The 14,928-nt window shown below is 46.1% G+C and overlaps 1 protein-coding gene across 1 annotated transcript in view; it reads right to left on the bottom strand.

The window, feature by feature from the left end:
- Positions 1 to 14,928, bottom strand: part of LOC115175517 (calcium-binding mitochondrial carrier protein Aralar2) — a 77,093-nt gene that overhangs the window by 42,004 nt on the left and 20,161 nt on the right. The window contains exon 7 of the mRNA XM_029734801.1: positions 3,345 to 3,483. Coding sequence (XP_029590661.1) covers positions 3,345 to 3,483 — 139 coding nt within the window. The remainder of the gene's footprint in view (positions 1 to 3,344; positions 3,484 to 14,928) is intronic.

Raw genomic sequence — 14,928 nt, 5'->3', positions numbered from 1 at the left:
ACTGATGGAGGGATTGTGCATTCCTGGTGTAACTCGGGCAGTTGTTGTTGCCATCCTGTACCTGTCCCGCAGGTGTGATGTTCGGATGTACCGATCCTGTGCAGGTGTTGTTACACGTGGTCTGCCACTGCGAGGACGATCAGCTGTCCGTCCTGTCTACCTGTAGCGCTGTCTTAGGCGTCTCACAGTATGGACATTGCAGTTTATTGCCCTGGCCACATCTGCAGTCCTCATGCCTCCTTGCAGCATGCCTAAGGGACGTTCACGCAGATGAGCAGGGACCCTGGGCATCTTTCTTTTGGTGTTCTTCAGAGTCAGTAGAAATACCTTTTTAGTGTCCTAAGTTTTCATAACTGTGACCTTGATTGCCTACCGTCTGTAAGCTGTTAGTGTCTTAACGACCATTCCACAGGTGCATGTTCATTAATTGTTTATGGTTCATTGAACAAGCATGGGAAACAGTGTTTAAACCCTTTACAATGAAGATGTGTGAAGTTATTTAGATTTTTACGAATTATCTTTGCTGTGTTTATATATTCAGTAGAGCAGAGATCAGATAGCTAGCTCTGTTTACTCCCAGACATCAACTCACTCTCAGTCTATATACAAAGATCATCTGACTGTCTATACACAAAGATCATCTGACTGTCTATACACAAAGATCATCTGACAGTCCATAAACAGATCATCTGACAGTCTATACACAAAGATCATCTGACTGTCTATACAGAAAGATCATCTGACTGTCTATACACAAAGATCATCTGACTGTCTATACACAAAGATCATCTGACTGTCTATACACAAATATCATCTGACAATCTATACACAAATATCTACACTACCGTTCATAAGTTTGGGGTCACTTAGAAATGTCCTTGTTTTTGAAAGAAAAGCACACTTTTTGTCCATTAAAATAACATCAAATTGATCAGAAATACAGTGTACACATTGTTAATGTTGTAAATGACTGTTGTAGCTGGAAACGGCAGATTTTTTATGGAATATCTACATTGGCATACAGAGGCCCATTATCAGCAACCATCTCTCCTGTGTTTCAATGGCACGTTGTTAGTTAATCCAAGTTTATCATTTTAAAAGGCTAATTGATCACTGAAAACTATTTTGCAATTATATTAGCACAGCTGAAAACTGTTGGTCTGATTAAAGAAGCAATAAAACTGGCCTTCTTTAGACTAGTTGAGTATCTGGAGCATCAGCATTTGTGGGTTCGAATACAGGCTCAAAATGTCCAGTAACAAAGTACTTTCTTCTGAAACTCGTCAGTCTATTATTGTTCCTGAGAAATTAAGGCTATTCCATGCGAGAAATTGCCAAGAAACTGAAGATCTCGTACAACACTGTGTACTACTCCCTTCACAGAACAGCGCAAACTGTCTCTAACCAGAATAGAAAGAGGAGTGGGAGGCCCCAGTGCACAACTGAGCAAGAGGACAAGTACATTAGAGTGTCTAGTTTGAGAAACAGATGCCTGTAAGTCCTCAACTGGCAGCTTCATTAAATAGTACCCGCAAAACACCAGTCTCAACGTCAACAGTGAAGAGGCAACTCCAGGATGCTGGCCTTCTAGACAGAGTTCCTCTGTCCAGTGTCTGTGTTCTTTGCCCATCTTCATATTTTCTTTTTATTGGCCAGTCTGATATATGGCTTTTTCTTTGCAACTCTGCCTAGAAGGCCAGCATCCCGGAGTCGCCTCTTCACTGTTGACGTTGAGACTGGTGTTTTGCGGGACTCAGCACTCAGCATTTCCACATCACTATAACAGCACTTACAGTTGTCCGGGGCAGCTCTAGCAGGACAGAAATTTGACAAACTGAGTTGTTGGAAAGGTGGCATCTTATGACGGTGCCACGTTGAAAGTCTCCCAGCTCCTCAGTAAGGACATTCTACTGCCAATGTTTGTTTATGGAGATGGCATGGCTGTGTGCAATTTTTTATACACCTGTCAGCAACAGGTGTTGCTGAATCCACTAATTTGAAGGGGTGTTCACATACTCTTGCATATATTGTGTATATTCCATGTAGCAGACCACAGAACGAGTTGCATTCATTTCATTGAAGTTAATGTTGTAATCAGCCCTGCCCTAAGAAATGAGGGCGTGGGGGCGGTAACCACAGCGATGACGTTCCAAACCAAAACAGTGGCCCCGCCTCACATACGGAATCAATCAGGCCGGTTGGTGGGGGTCACAGAGGGTGAGGGGGGGGAGCGAGAGAGAGATGGAGACGTGGAGCTCTGCACGCACAGACCAGGTCCCAGTAGGGCCTAATGACTGTGGCTGGGGGGGCACCACAGCCCAGCCACGGCCACGCCACGGTGGGAACAGCCAAGGGAACTCAGGCCCACACCCCCGATAAGGCCCCGATAGCATCACACTCACATACCCAGAACCCAGAACCCCAGAGCCATGTGGTGGACTGACCTACTCAGCATCAAGAGAGAAAGAGAGAGAGAACCAAGCCTACAGTGCTCAGCTTATTCTAGACAGGGAGAGACATTGGTTCAACAACTGGTCTCTGAGGTAGAGAGGGAGGGAGAGAAATTATGTGAAGGGGGGCTGTTGAGCTAATTGATAACTCTGACTTAACACATGTTAACTGTCATTTTAATATTTTTATTTTACCTTTATTTAACTAGGCAAGTTAGTTAAGAACAAATTCTTATTTTCAATGACGGCCTAGGAACAGTGGGTTAACTGCCTTGGACGGGCAGAACGCCAGATTGTTTTACCATGCAACCTTTCGGTTACTAGTCCAACGCTCTAACCACTAGGCTACCTGCGGCCCCGTCATATCAAGTCAAATCATGACATATTGTGTATGTTTTTCCTCTATGCTATTTGTGATGTGTGAAACAGCTGTTAGTTTGGTCCTGGCCTGGTTCAGGGTAGAATTTGGGCAGGGTTAGCTGATCCTGGATCTGTGCCTCAGGGGAAACTCCTAGCCAAACCAGAGCCAGGGAGGATGTGTCACAGACAGGCTCAGTGAGAGACCCGCCACTGCTGCTGAGAATTCTGGGTAAACTTCCCATGTGTCTGTTGGGACGCATCCAGCAGGGCCAATCAAATGCGGACAAGGAGGAGGTGGGGGGTGGGGAGTGGAAAAAAGAAAACAAACAAAACTACCACACACAACCACATTCTGTGTGTGTGTGTGTGTGTGTGTGTGTGTGTGTGTGTGTGTGTGTGTGTGTGTGTGTGTGTGTGTGTGTGTGTGTGTGTGTGTGTGTGTGTGTGTGTGTGTGTGTGTGTGTGTGTGTGTGTGTGTGTGTGTGTGTGTGTGTACGTGCGTGCATGTGTGTTAGCGTATGCATGTCTACCAACCTTTAGTGACTTCCAGGACTCTACTGCTCCCAGCCAGTGTGGTGTAGATCTTCCTAATGACATCCATGTTGTTCAGGAGAGAGTTGAATCCATTAAAGTAGGAAAAACTGACCTGGTGAGATGTACTGCCCCCGGCCGCCTGGGAGAGAGAGAGAGAGAGAGAGGAGGTAGACAGAAGGGGGGGAAGGAGGCAGAGGGAAAGAGAGGGAGAGAAAGAGAGAGAGAGAAAGAGGGAGAGGGAGAAAAAGAGAGAGAGAAAGGGAGGGAGAGAGAGAGAAAGGGGGAGAGAAAACACAACCCGTATTTATGTTTTACTATTTGCACATCGTTACAACACTGAATATATACATAATATGACATTTGAAATGTCTTTTGGAACTTCTGTGAGTGTAATGTTTACTGTTAATTGTTATTGTTTATTTCACTTTTGTTTATGATCTAGTGCACTTGCTTTGGCAGTGTAAACATATGTTTCCCATGTCAATAAAGCCCTTGAATTGAATTGAGAGAGCGTGAGAGAGAGAGAGAGAGAGAGAGAGAGTGAACAAAACAGAGTGAACATAAGCTATACACAGTACACAGAATGACATGCAAATATATGATATTCTTACACACAACCACACACACTGACATTCCCTTTCACACACAACATGACACAACAGCACAATTGTAATTAGTAGTGTGAAGGAAAAACACAATGGACCAGCTAATCGACCAGTTCGTTACCATCACACACTACAGAGAGACCGACTGTAAATATAATAACTCTCTGTAAAGGATTTTGTTTACGGTGTTGGGAAAGGAGATCGTCGTCAACACACACAGAGAGAGACAGGCACGCATGCACACACACACAAACACACACACCATACACACACAAACTGGCTTTCCAGAGAGGAGAGGAGAGCGGTAGTCATCAGGCTCTGTTTAATGAAGTGCTTCTCTAATGAGGATGGAAGGCTGGAGTAAAGCAGAGAAAATAGAACGAGGTAACGCTTAAAACAGAGACTCAAAACGTTCCAGTAGGCTAGTACCCACTGCACACATTCCTTCCAGCCCACAACACAACTCTTTCATCGTTACACACGGCGGCTTCATTTAAGTCTGTTTAAAAGTACTTAAAAGCACTTGATGGCGTCAATGTGTTGGTGTCCCGTTTGATACAAGTATTTACATTTTCTCAGATGGAATGATTCATTAAAGTAACGTGGATGAAATATTGTGGATATTCATCTTGTACTATTTTGAATAGCGGGGGTGTGGAGAAAATCATGGAAAACCATCCTTTTCACTAGATGGTGCTGTTTGCTTTACAGACACAGCAGTGAGCCCAGCACAGTTTGCAGTGAGGGAGAGAAGCCATCTGCAGAAGAAGGGAGAAGGTTACTTGGGATGAAGATTCTCCTCTCACCCACTCCTCTCCTGACAGAACGGCACATTTATCCAAGTCCAAAAACCCAGCAGCCTCACACTGTTCAGTGAAACATCATATTACTGTGCCCTAGCCATGACATCTACACCCTAGCCATGACATTTACACCCTAGCCATGACATCTACACCCTAGCCATGACATTTACACCCTAGCCATGACATCTACACCCTAGCCATGACATTTACACCCTAGCCATGACATTTACACCCTAGCCATGACATCTACACCCTAGCCATGACATTTACACACTAGCCATGACATCTACACCCTAGCCATGACATTTACACCCTAGCCATGACATTTACACACTAGCCATGACATCTACACCCTAGCCATGACATTTACACCCTAGCCATGACATTTACACCCTAGCCATGACATCTACACCCTAGCCATGACATTTACACCCTAGCCATGACATTTACACCCTAGCCATGACATTTACACACTAGCCATCACATCTACACCCTAGCCATGACATTTACACCTTAGCCATGACATCTACGCCCTAGCCATGACATCTATAAACAAGCCATGATATCTACACCCTAGCTATGACATTTACACCCTAGCCATGACATTTACACACTAGCCATGATATTTACACCCTAGCCATGACATCTACACACTAGCCATGACATCTACACCCTAGCCATGACATCTACACCCTAGCCATGACGTCTACACACTAGCCATGACATCTACACCCTAGCCATGACATCTACACCCTAGCCATGACATTTACACCCTAGCCATGACACCTACACACTAGCCATCACATCTACACCCTAGCCATGACATTTACACACTAGCCATGATATTTACACCCTAGCCATGACGTCTACACCCTAGCCATGACATTTACACACTAGCCATGACATCTACACCCTAGCCATGACATCTACACCCTAGCCATGACATTTTCACCCTAGCCATGACATTTACACCCTAGCCATGTCATCTACACCCTAGCCATGACATTTACACCCTAGCCATGACATTTACACACTAGCCATCACATCTACACCCTAGCCATGACATTTACACCCTAGCCATGACATCTACACCCTAGCCATGACGTCTACACCCTAGCCATGACATCTACACCCTAGCCATGACATCAACACCCTAGCCATGACATCTACACACTAGCCATCACATCTACACCCTAGCCATGACATCTACACCCTAGCCATGACGTCTACACCCTAGCCATGACGTCTACACCCTAGCCATGACATCTACACCCTAGCCATGACATCTACACCCTAGCCATGACATCTACACCCTAGCCATGATATCTACACACTAGCCATGACCTCTACACCCAAGCCATGACATCTACACCCTAGCCATGACATCAACACCCTAGCCATGACATCTACACACTAGCCATCACATCTACACACTAGCCATGACATCTACACCCTAGCCATGACATCTACACCCTAGCCATGACGTCTACACCCTAGCCATGACATCTACACCCTAGCCATGACATCTACACCCTAGCCATGACATCTACACCCTAGCCATGACACCTACACACTAGCCATCACATCTACACCCTAGCCATGACATCTACACCCTAGCCATGACATCTACACCCTAGCCATGACGCCTACACCCTAGCCATGACATCTACACCCTAGCCATGACATCTACACCCTAGCCATGACATCTACACCCTAGCCATGACACCTACACACTAGCCATGACCTCTACACCCAAGCCATGACATCTACATCCTAGCCATGACATCTACACCCTAGCCATGACATCTACACCCTAGCCATGACATCAACACCCTAGCCATGACATCTACACCCTAGCCATGACATCTACACCCTAGCCATGACATCTACACCCTAGCCATGATATCTACACACTAGCCATGACCTCTACACCCAAGCCATGACATCTACACCCTAGCCATGACATCAACACCCTAGCCATGACATCTACACACTAGCCATCACATCTACACCCTAGCCATGACATCTACACCCTAGCCATGACATCTACACCCTAGCCATGACGTCTACACCCTAGCCATGACATCTACACCCTAGCCATGACATCTACACCCTAGCCATGACATCTACACCCTAGCCATGACACCTACACACTAGCCATCACATCTACACCCTAGCCATGACATCTACACCCTAGCCATGACATCTACACCCTAGCCATGACGTCTACACCCTAGCCATGACATCTACACCCTAGCCATGACATCTACACCCTAGCCATGACATCTACACCCTAGCCATGACACCTACACACTAGCCATGACCTCTACACCCTAGCCATGACATCTACACCCTAGCCATGACATCTACACCCTAGCCATGACATCTACATCCTAGCCATGACATCAACACCCTAGCCATGACATCTACACCCTAGCCATGACATCTACACCCTAGCCATGACATCTACACCCTAGCCATGACATCTACACCCTAGCCATGACATCTACACCCTAGCCATGACACCTACACACTAGCCATGACCTCTACACCCTAGCCATGATATCTACACACTAGCCATGACATCTACACCCTAGCCATGACATCTACATCCTAGCCATGACCTCTACACCCAAGCCATGACCTCTACATCCTAGCCATGTAGAGGGACACAAAGGGAGAGAGTAGAAAATATTTGGGCAAACGGAGCGTTCTATTTATCATTTATCATTTTTAGGTACAGTTGAAGTCGGAAGTTTACATACACTTAGGTTGGAGTCATTAAAACTCATTTTTTCAACCACTCCACAAATGTATTGTTAACAAACTATAGGTTTGGCAAGTCAGATAGGACATCTACTTTGTGCACGACTGTCACGCCCTGACCTGAGAGAGACGGTTTATTTCTCTATTTTGTTAGGTCAGGGTGTGGGGTGGGCATTCTATGTTTTGTATTTCTTTGTTTTGGGCCGAGTATGATTCCTAATCAGAGGCAGCTGTCTATCGTTGTCTCTGATTAGGAATCATACTTAGGCACCCTTTTCCCACCTGTGTTTGTGGGTAGTTGTTTTCTGTTTAGTTTTCTGTACCTGACAGAACTGTTGGCTTGTTTTCGTTTTGTTATTTTTGTTCAAGTGTTTCATAGTGGAATAAAATCATGAGCACTCAGCACGCTGCACCTTGGTCCCCTCACTATGACGAGCGTTACAGAACTACCCACCACAACTGGATCAAGCAGCGTGCCCGGGAGGAGATGGATTCCTGGTCTCTGGAGCAGTTGCGAGAGAGGATAGACTGGACTTGGGGCCAAGTATTGGAGAGATACAGAAGCCTGCCGGGGAAGCACAAGAGGCAGCCTCCAAACAAATTTGGGGGGGCACACGGTTGATTGGCGGAGTCAGGGTTGAGACCTGAGCCAACTCCCCCTGCTTATCGTGGTGAGCATGTGCCTGCTCCTCGCACTCTCCCTCCAGTGCGCCTCCACAGCCCAGTACGTCCTGTGCCTGCTCCTCGCACTCTCCCTCCAGTGCGCCTCCACGGCCCAGTATACCCTGTGCCAGATCTGCGCACCCGGTCTCCAGTGCGTCTCCCCAGTCCGGTGAGACCTGTTCCAGCTCCACAAAAGAAGCCTCCAGTGATGATCTATGGTCCGAAGCCTCCAGTGATGATCCATGGCACGAAGCCTCCAGTGATGATCCATGGCCAGGAGCCTGTAGTGATGATCCATGGCACGAAGCCTCCAGTGATAATCCATGGTCCGGAGCCTCCAGTGATGATCCATGGCATGAAGCCTCCAGTGATGATCCATGGCCCGGAGCCTGTAGGGATGATCCATGGCACGAAGCCTCCAGTGATAATCCATGGTCCGGAGCCTCCAGTGAGGATCCATGGCCCGGAGCCTGTAGGGATAATCCATGGCAAGAAGCCTGTAGGGTGATCCATGGCACGAAGCCTCCAGTGATAATCCATGGCCTGGAGCCTGTAGGGATAATCCATGGCAAGAAGCCTGTAGGGTGATCCATGGCACGAAGCCTCCAGTGATAATCCATGGCCCGGAGCCTCCAGTGATGATCCATGGCACAAAGCCTCCAGTGATGATCCATGGCGCAGAACCTGAAGTGATGATCCATGGCATGGAGCCTGCAGCGACGGTGCCTAGTCCGGGACCTACAGCGACGCTCTCCAGTCCGGAGCCTTCAGCGACGCCCTCCAGTCCGGAGCCTCCAGCGATGCTCCCCAGTCCGGAGCCTCCAGCGACGCTCCCCAGTCCGGAGCCTCCAGCGACGCTCCCCAGTCCGGAGCCTCCAGCGAAGCTCCCCAGCCCGGAACCTCCTGAGACGGCCTGCAGCCCGGAACCTCCTGAGACGGCCTGCAGCTCGGAACCTCCTGAGACGGCCTGCAGCCCGGAACCTCCTGAGACGGCCTGCAGCCCGGAACCTCCTGCGACGGCCTGCAGCCCGGAGTCTTCAGCGACGGTCTGCAGCCCGGAGTCTTCAGCGGCGGCCTGCAGCCCGGAGTCTTCAGCGGCGGCCTGCAGCCCGGAGTCTTCAGCGGCGGCCTGCAGCCCGGAGTCTTCAGCGGCAGCCTGCAGCCCAGAGTCTTCAGCGGTGGCCTGCAGTCCAGAGTCTTCAGCGGCGGTCGGCAGTTCAGAGCCTCCAGCGATGATCCACGGTCTGGTTCCTCCGGTGACACAGAAGCGGGGGGATCAGTGGGCGGAGTGGGGGCTACGCCCCGAACCAGAGCCGCCGCCAAGAATAGATGCCCACCCGGACCCTCCCCTATAGTTTCAGGTTTGCAGCTGGGAGTCCGCACCTTTGGGGAGGGGTACTGTCACGCCCTGACCTGAGAGAGACAGTTTATTTCTCTATTTTGTTAGGTCAGGGTGTGGGGTGGGCATTCTATGTTTTGTATTTCTTTGTTTTGGGCCGAGTATGGTTCCTAATCAGAGGCAGCTGTCTATCGTTGTCTCTGATTAGGAATCATACTTAGGCACCCTTTTCCCACCTGTGTTTGTGGGTAGTTGTTTTCTGTTTAGTTTTCTGTACCTGACAGAACTGTTGGATTGTTTTCGTTTTGTTATTTTTTTTCAAGTGTTTCATAGTGGAATAAAATCACCTTGGTCCCCTCACTACGACAAGCGTTACAATGACACAAGTCATTTTTCCAACAACTGTTTACATACAGATTATTTCACTTATAATTCACTGTATCACAATTTCAGTGGGTCAGAAGTTTACATACACTAAATTGACTGTGCCTTTAAACAGCTTGGAAAATTCCAGAAAATTATGTCATGGCTTTAGAAGCTTCTGATAAGCTAATTGACCTAATTTGAGTCAATTGGAGGTGTACCTGTGGATGTATTTCAAGGCCTACCTTCAAATTCAGTGCCTCTTTACAATAGTACACCAGTATAAACACCATGGGACCACGCAGCCGGAGACGCGTTCTGTCTCCTAGAGATGAACGTACTTTGGTGCGAGAAGAACAAGTCAATCCCAGAACAACAGCAAAGGACATTGTGAAGATGCTGGAGGAAACAGGTACAAAAGTATCTATATCCACAGTCAAACGAGTCCTATATCGACATAACCTGAAAGGCCACTCAGCAAGGAAGAAGTCACTGCTCCAAAACCGCCATAAAAACGCCAGACTACGGTTTGCAACTGCACATGGGGACAAAGATCGTACTTTTTGGAGAAATGTCCTCTGGTCTGATAAAACAAAAATAGAACTGTTTGGCCATAATGGCCATCGTTATGTTTGGAGGAAAAAGGGGGAGGCTTGTAAGCCGAAGAACACCATCCCAACCGTGAAGCACGGGGGTGGCAGCATCATGTTGTGGGGTGCTTTGCTGCAGGATGGACTGGTACACTTCTCAAAATAGATGGCATCATGAGGGAGGAAAATGATGTGGATATATTGAAGCAACATTTTAAGACATCAGTCAGGAAGTTAAAGCTTGGTTGCAAATGGGTCTTCTAAATGGACAATGACCCCAAGCATACTGCCAAAGTTGTGGCAAAATGGCTTAAAGACAACAAAGTCAAGGTATTGGAGTGGCCATCACAAAGCCCTGACCTCAATCCCTGGGCAGAACTGAAAAAGTGTGTGCAAGCAAGAAGGCCTACAAACCTGACTCAGTTACACCAGCTCTGTTAGGAGGAATGGGCCAAAATTCACCCAACTTATTGTGGGAAGCTTGTGGAAGGCTACCCTAAATGTTTGACCCAAGTTAAACAATTTAAAGGCAATGCTCCCAAATACTAATTGATTGTATGTAAACTTCTGACCCACTGGGAATGTGATGAAAGAAATAGAAGCTGAAATAAATAATTCTCTCTGCTATTATTCTGACATTTCACATTCTTAAAATAAAGTGGTGATCCTAACTGACCTAAGACAGGGAATTTTTACTAGGATTAAATGTCAGGAATTGTGAAAAACTGAGTTTAAATGTATTTGGCTAAGGTGTATGTAAACTTCCGACTTCAACTGTATGTGAGATTAGAGGGAGAGAGTGTGTGTAGAGTGTGTAGAGTCTGTAGAATGTGTAGTGTGTAGAGTGTGTATAGTGTGTTGTGTGTAGAGTGTGTGTAGAGTGTGTAGTGTGTGTAGAGTGTGTGAAGAGTGTGAAGTGTGTGTAGAGTGTGTAGTGTGTGTAGTGTGTGTAGAGGGTGTAGAGTGTGTGTAGAGTGTGTATAGTGTGTGTAAAGTGTGTAGTGTGTTTAGAGTGTGTGTAGAGTGTGTAGGGTGTGTGTAGTGTGTGTAGAGTGTGTAGTGTGTGTAGAGTGTGTAGAGGATGTGTTGTGTGTAGAGTGTGCGTAGAGTGTGTAGTGTGTGTAGTGTGTGTATAGTGTGTGTAGAGTGTGTAGTGTGTGTATAGTGTATAGTGTGTGTAGAGTGTGTAGTGTGTGTAGTGTGTGTATAGTGTGTGTAGAGTGTGTAGTGTGTGTATAGTGTGTAGTGTGTGTAGAGTGTGTAGTGTGTGTAGTGTGTGTAGGGTGTGTAGTGTGTGTAGAGTGTGTATAGTGTGTGTATAGTGTGTAGTGTGTGTAGAGTGTGTGTAGTGTGTGTAGAGTGTAGAATGTGTAGTGTGTGTAGAGTGTGTGTAGAGTGGGTAGTGTGTGTAGAGTGTGTAGTGTGTGTATAGTGTGTAGTGTGTGTAGTGTGTGTAGAGTGTGTGTAGAGTGTAGAGTGTGTAGGGTGTGTGTAGTGTGTGTAGAGTGTGTAGTGTGTGTAGAGTGTGTAGAGGATGTGTTGTGTGTAGAGTGTGCGTAGAGTGTGTAGTGTGTGTAGTGTGTGTATAGTGTGTGTAGAGTGTGTAGTGTGTGTATAGTGTATAGTGTGTGTAGAGTGTGTAGTGTGTGTAGTGTGTGTATAGTGTGTGTAGAGTGTGTAGTGTGTGTATAGTGTGTAGTGTGTGTAGTGTGTGTAGGGTGTGTAGTGTGTGTAGAGTGTGTGTATAGTGTGTAGTGTGTGTAGAGTGTGTGTAGTGTGTGTAGAGTGTAGAATGTGTAGTGTGTGTAGAGTGTGTGTAGAGTGGGTAGTGTGTGTAGAGTGTGTAGTGTGTGTATAGTGTGTAGTGTGTGTAGTGTGTGTAGAGTGTGTGTAGAGTGTAGAGTGTGTAGGGTGTGTGTAGTGTGTGTAGAGTGTGTAGTGTGTGTAGAGTGTGTAGAGGATGTGTTGTGTGTAGAGTGTGCGTAGAGTGTGTAGTGTGTGTAGTGTGTGTATAGTGTGTGTAGAGTGTGTAGTGTGTGTATAGTGTGTAGTGTGTGTAGAGTGTGTAGTGTGTGTAGAGTGTGTGTAGGGTGTGTAGTGTGTGTAGAGTGTGTAGTGTGTGTATAGTGTGTAGTGTGTGTAGTGTGTGTAGTGTGTGTAGAGTGTGTGTAGAGTATAGAGTGTGTTGTGTGTGTAGAGTGTGTGTAGAGTGGGTAGTGTGTGTAGAGTGTGTAGTGTGTGTATAGTGTGTAGTGTGTGTATAGTGTGTAGTGTGTGTAGTGTGTGTAGAGTGTAGAGTGTGTGTAGTGTGTGTAGAGTGTGTAGCGTGTGTAGAATGTGTGTAGAGTGTAGTGTGTGTAGAGTGTGTAGAGTGTGTGTAGCGTTTATAGAGTATGTAGAGTGTGTAGAGTGTGTAGGTTTGGTAGGTGTAGGTTGTGTTTAATGAGTCTGTAATGGAAATGAGTGTGTGTTTACTAACATGGACCCAGAGATGGCTGGATTATGAGGTAAACATTGTAGGAGAAATGACAGAGTTCACTAGGTGTTTATAAAACAGGCTAGACATGGAGGGAGACACACACACACACAGTGACATGTGAGACATACAGTACCAGTCAAAAGTTTGGACACACCTACTCATTTGAGGGTTTTTCTTTATTTGTACTATTTTCTACATTGTAGAATAATAGTGAAGACATCACAACTATGAAATAACACATATGGAATCATGTAGTAACCAAAAAAGTGTTAAACAAATCCAAATATATTTCATGTTTTAGATTCTTCAAAGTAGCCACCTTTTGCCTTGATGACAGCTTTGCACACTCTTGGCATTCTCTCAACCAGCTTCATGAGGGCAGTCACCTGGAATGCATTTTAATTAACAGGTGTGCCTTGTTAAAAGTTAGTTTGTGGAATTTCTTTCCTTCCTAATGCTTTGAGCCAATCAGTTGTGTTGTGACAAGCTAGGGGTGGTATACAGAAGATAGCCCTATTTGGTAAAAGACCATGTACATATTATGTCAAAAACAGCTCAAATAAGCAAAGAGAAACGACAGTCCATCATTACTTTAAGACATGAAGGTCAGTCAATACGGAACATGTCAAGAACTTCGAAAGTTTCAAGTGTAGTCGCAAAAACCATCAAGCGCTATGATGAAACTGGCTTTCATGAGGACCGCCACAGGAAATTAAGACCCAGAGTTACCTCTGCCGCAGAGGATAAGTTCATTAGAGTTACCAGCCTCAGATTGCAGCCCAAATAAATGCTTCACAGAGTTCAAGTAACAGACACAAAATCAACTGTTCAGAGGAGACTGTGTGAATCAGGTCAAATTGCTGAAAAAAAAACCACTACTAAAGGACACCAATAAGAAGAAGAGACTTGATTGGGTCAAGAAGGTCAAGAGTAGGTGAATGGATGATCTCAGCATGTGTGGTTCCCTCCGTGGAACACAGAGTAGGTGAATGGATGATCTCAGCATGTGTGGTTCCCTCCGTGGAACACAGAGTAGGTGAATGGATGATCTCAGCATGTGTGGTTCCCTCCGTGGAACACAGAGGAGGTGAATGGATGATCTCAGCATGTGTGGTTCCCTCCGTGGAACACAGAGGAGGTGGTGTGATGCTGTGGGGGTGCTTTGCAGGTTACACGGTCTGTGATTTATTTAGAAGTCAAGGCACACTTAACCAGCATGGCTACCACAGCATTCTGCAGCAATACGCCATCCTATCTGGTTTGCGCTTAGTGAGACTAACATTTGTTTTTCAACAGGACAATGACCCAAAACAGACCTCCAGGCTGTGTTAGGGCTATTTGACCAAGAAGGAGCGTGATGGAGTGCTGCATCAGATGACCAGGCCTTCACAATTGATCGACCTCAACCCAATTTGGGATGAGTTGGACCGCAGAGTGAAGGAAAAGCAACCAACAAGTGCTCAGCATACGTGGGAAGTCTTAACAAGACTGTTGGAAAAGCACTCCTCGTGAAGCTGGTTGAGAGAATGCCAAGAGTGTGCAAAGCTGTCATCAAAGCAAAGGGTGGCTACTTTGAAGAATCTAAAATATATTTGGATGTGTTTAGCACTTTTTTGGTTACTACATGATTCTATATGTGTTATTTCATAGTTTTGATGTCTTCACTATTATTCTACAATGTAGAAAATAGTACAAATAAAGAAAAACCCTTGAATAAGTAGGTGTGTCTAAACTTTTGACTGGTACTGTACATACTTAATTACTCACACAAACATACCATTCATATATGTAATACCACAATTGTGAGAAAATTATTTCCTCACACAGAGAGAAAAGATGAGAGGACACCAAAACAGATATGTGTGTGTGTGTGTGTGTGTGTGTGTGTGTGTGTGTATGTGTGTGTGTGTGTGTGTGTGTGTGTGTGTGTGTGTGTGTGTGTGTGTGTGTGTGTGTGTGTGTGTGTGTGTGTGTGT

The sequence above is a fragment of the Salmo trutta genome, chromosome 36 (assembly GCF_901001165.1).
Source record: "Salmo trutta chromosome 36, fSalTru1.1, whole genome shotgun sequence".
Lineage (NCBI taxonomy): Eukaryota > Metazoa > Chordata > Actinopteri > Salmoniformes > Salmonidae > Salmo > Salmo trutta.
This window is presented reverse-complemented; position numbering and strand designations above follow the sequence as displayed.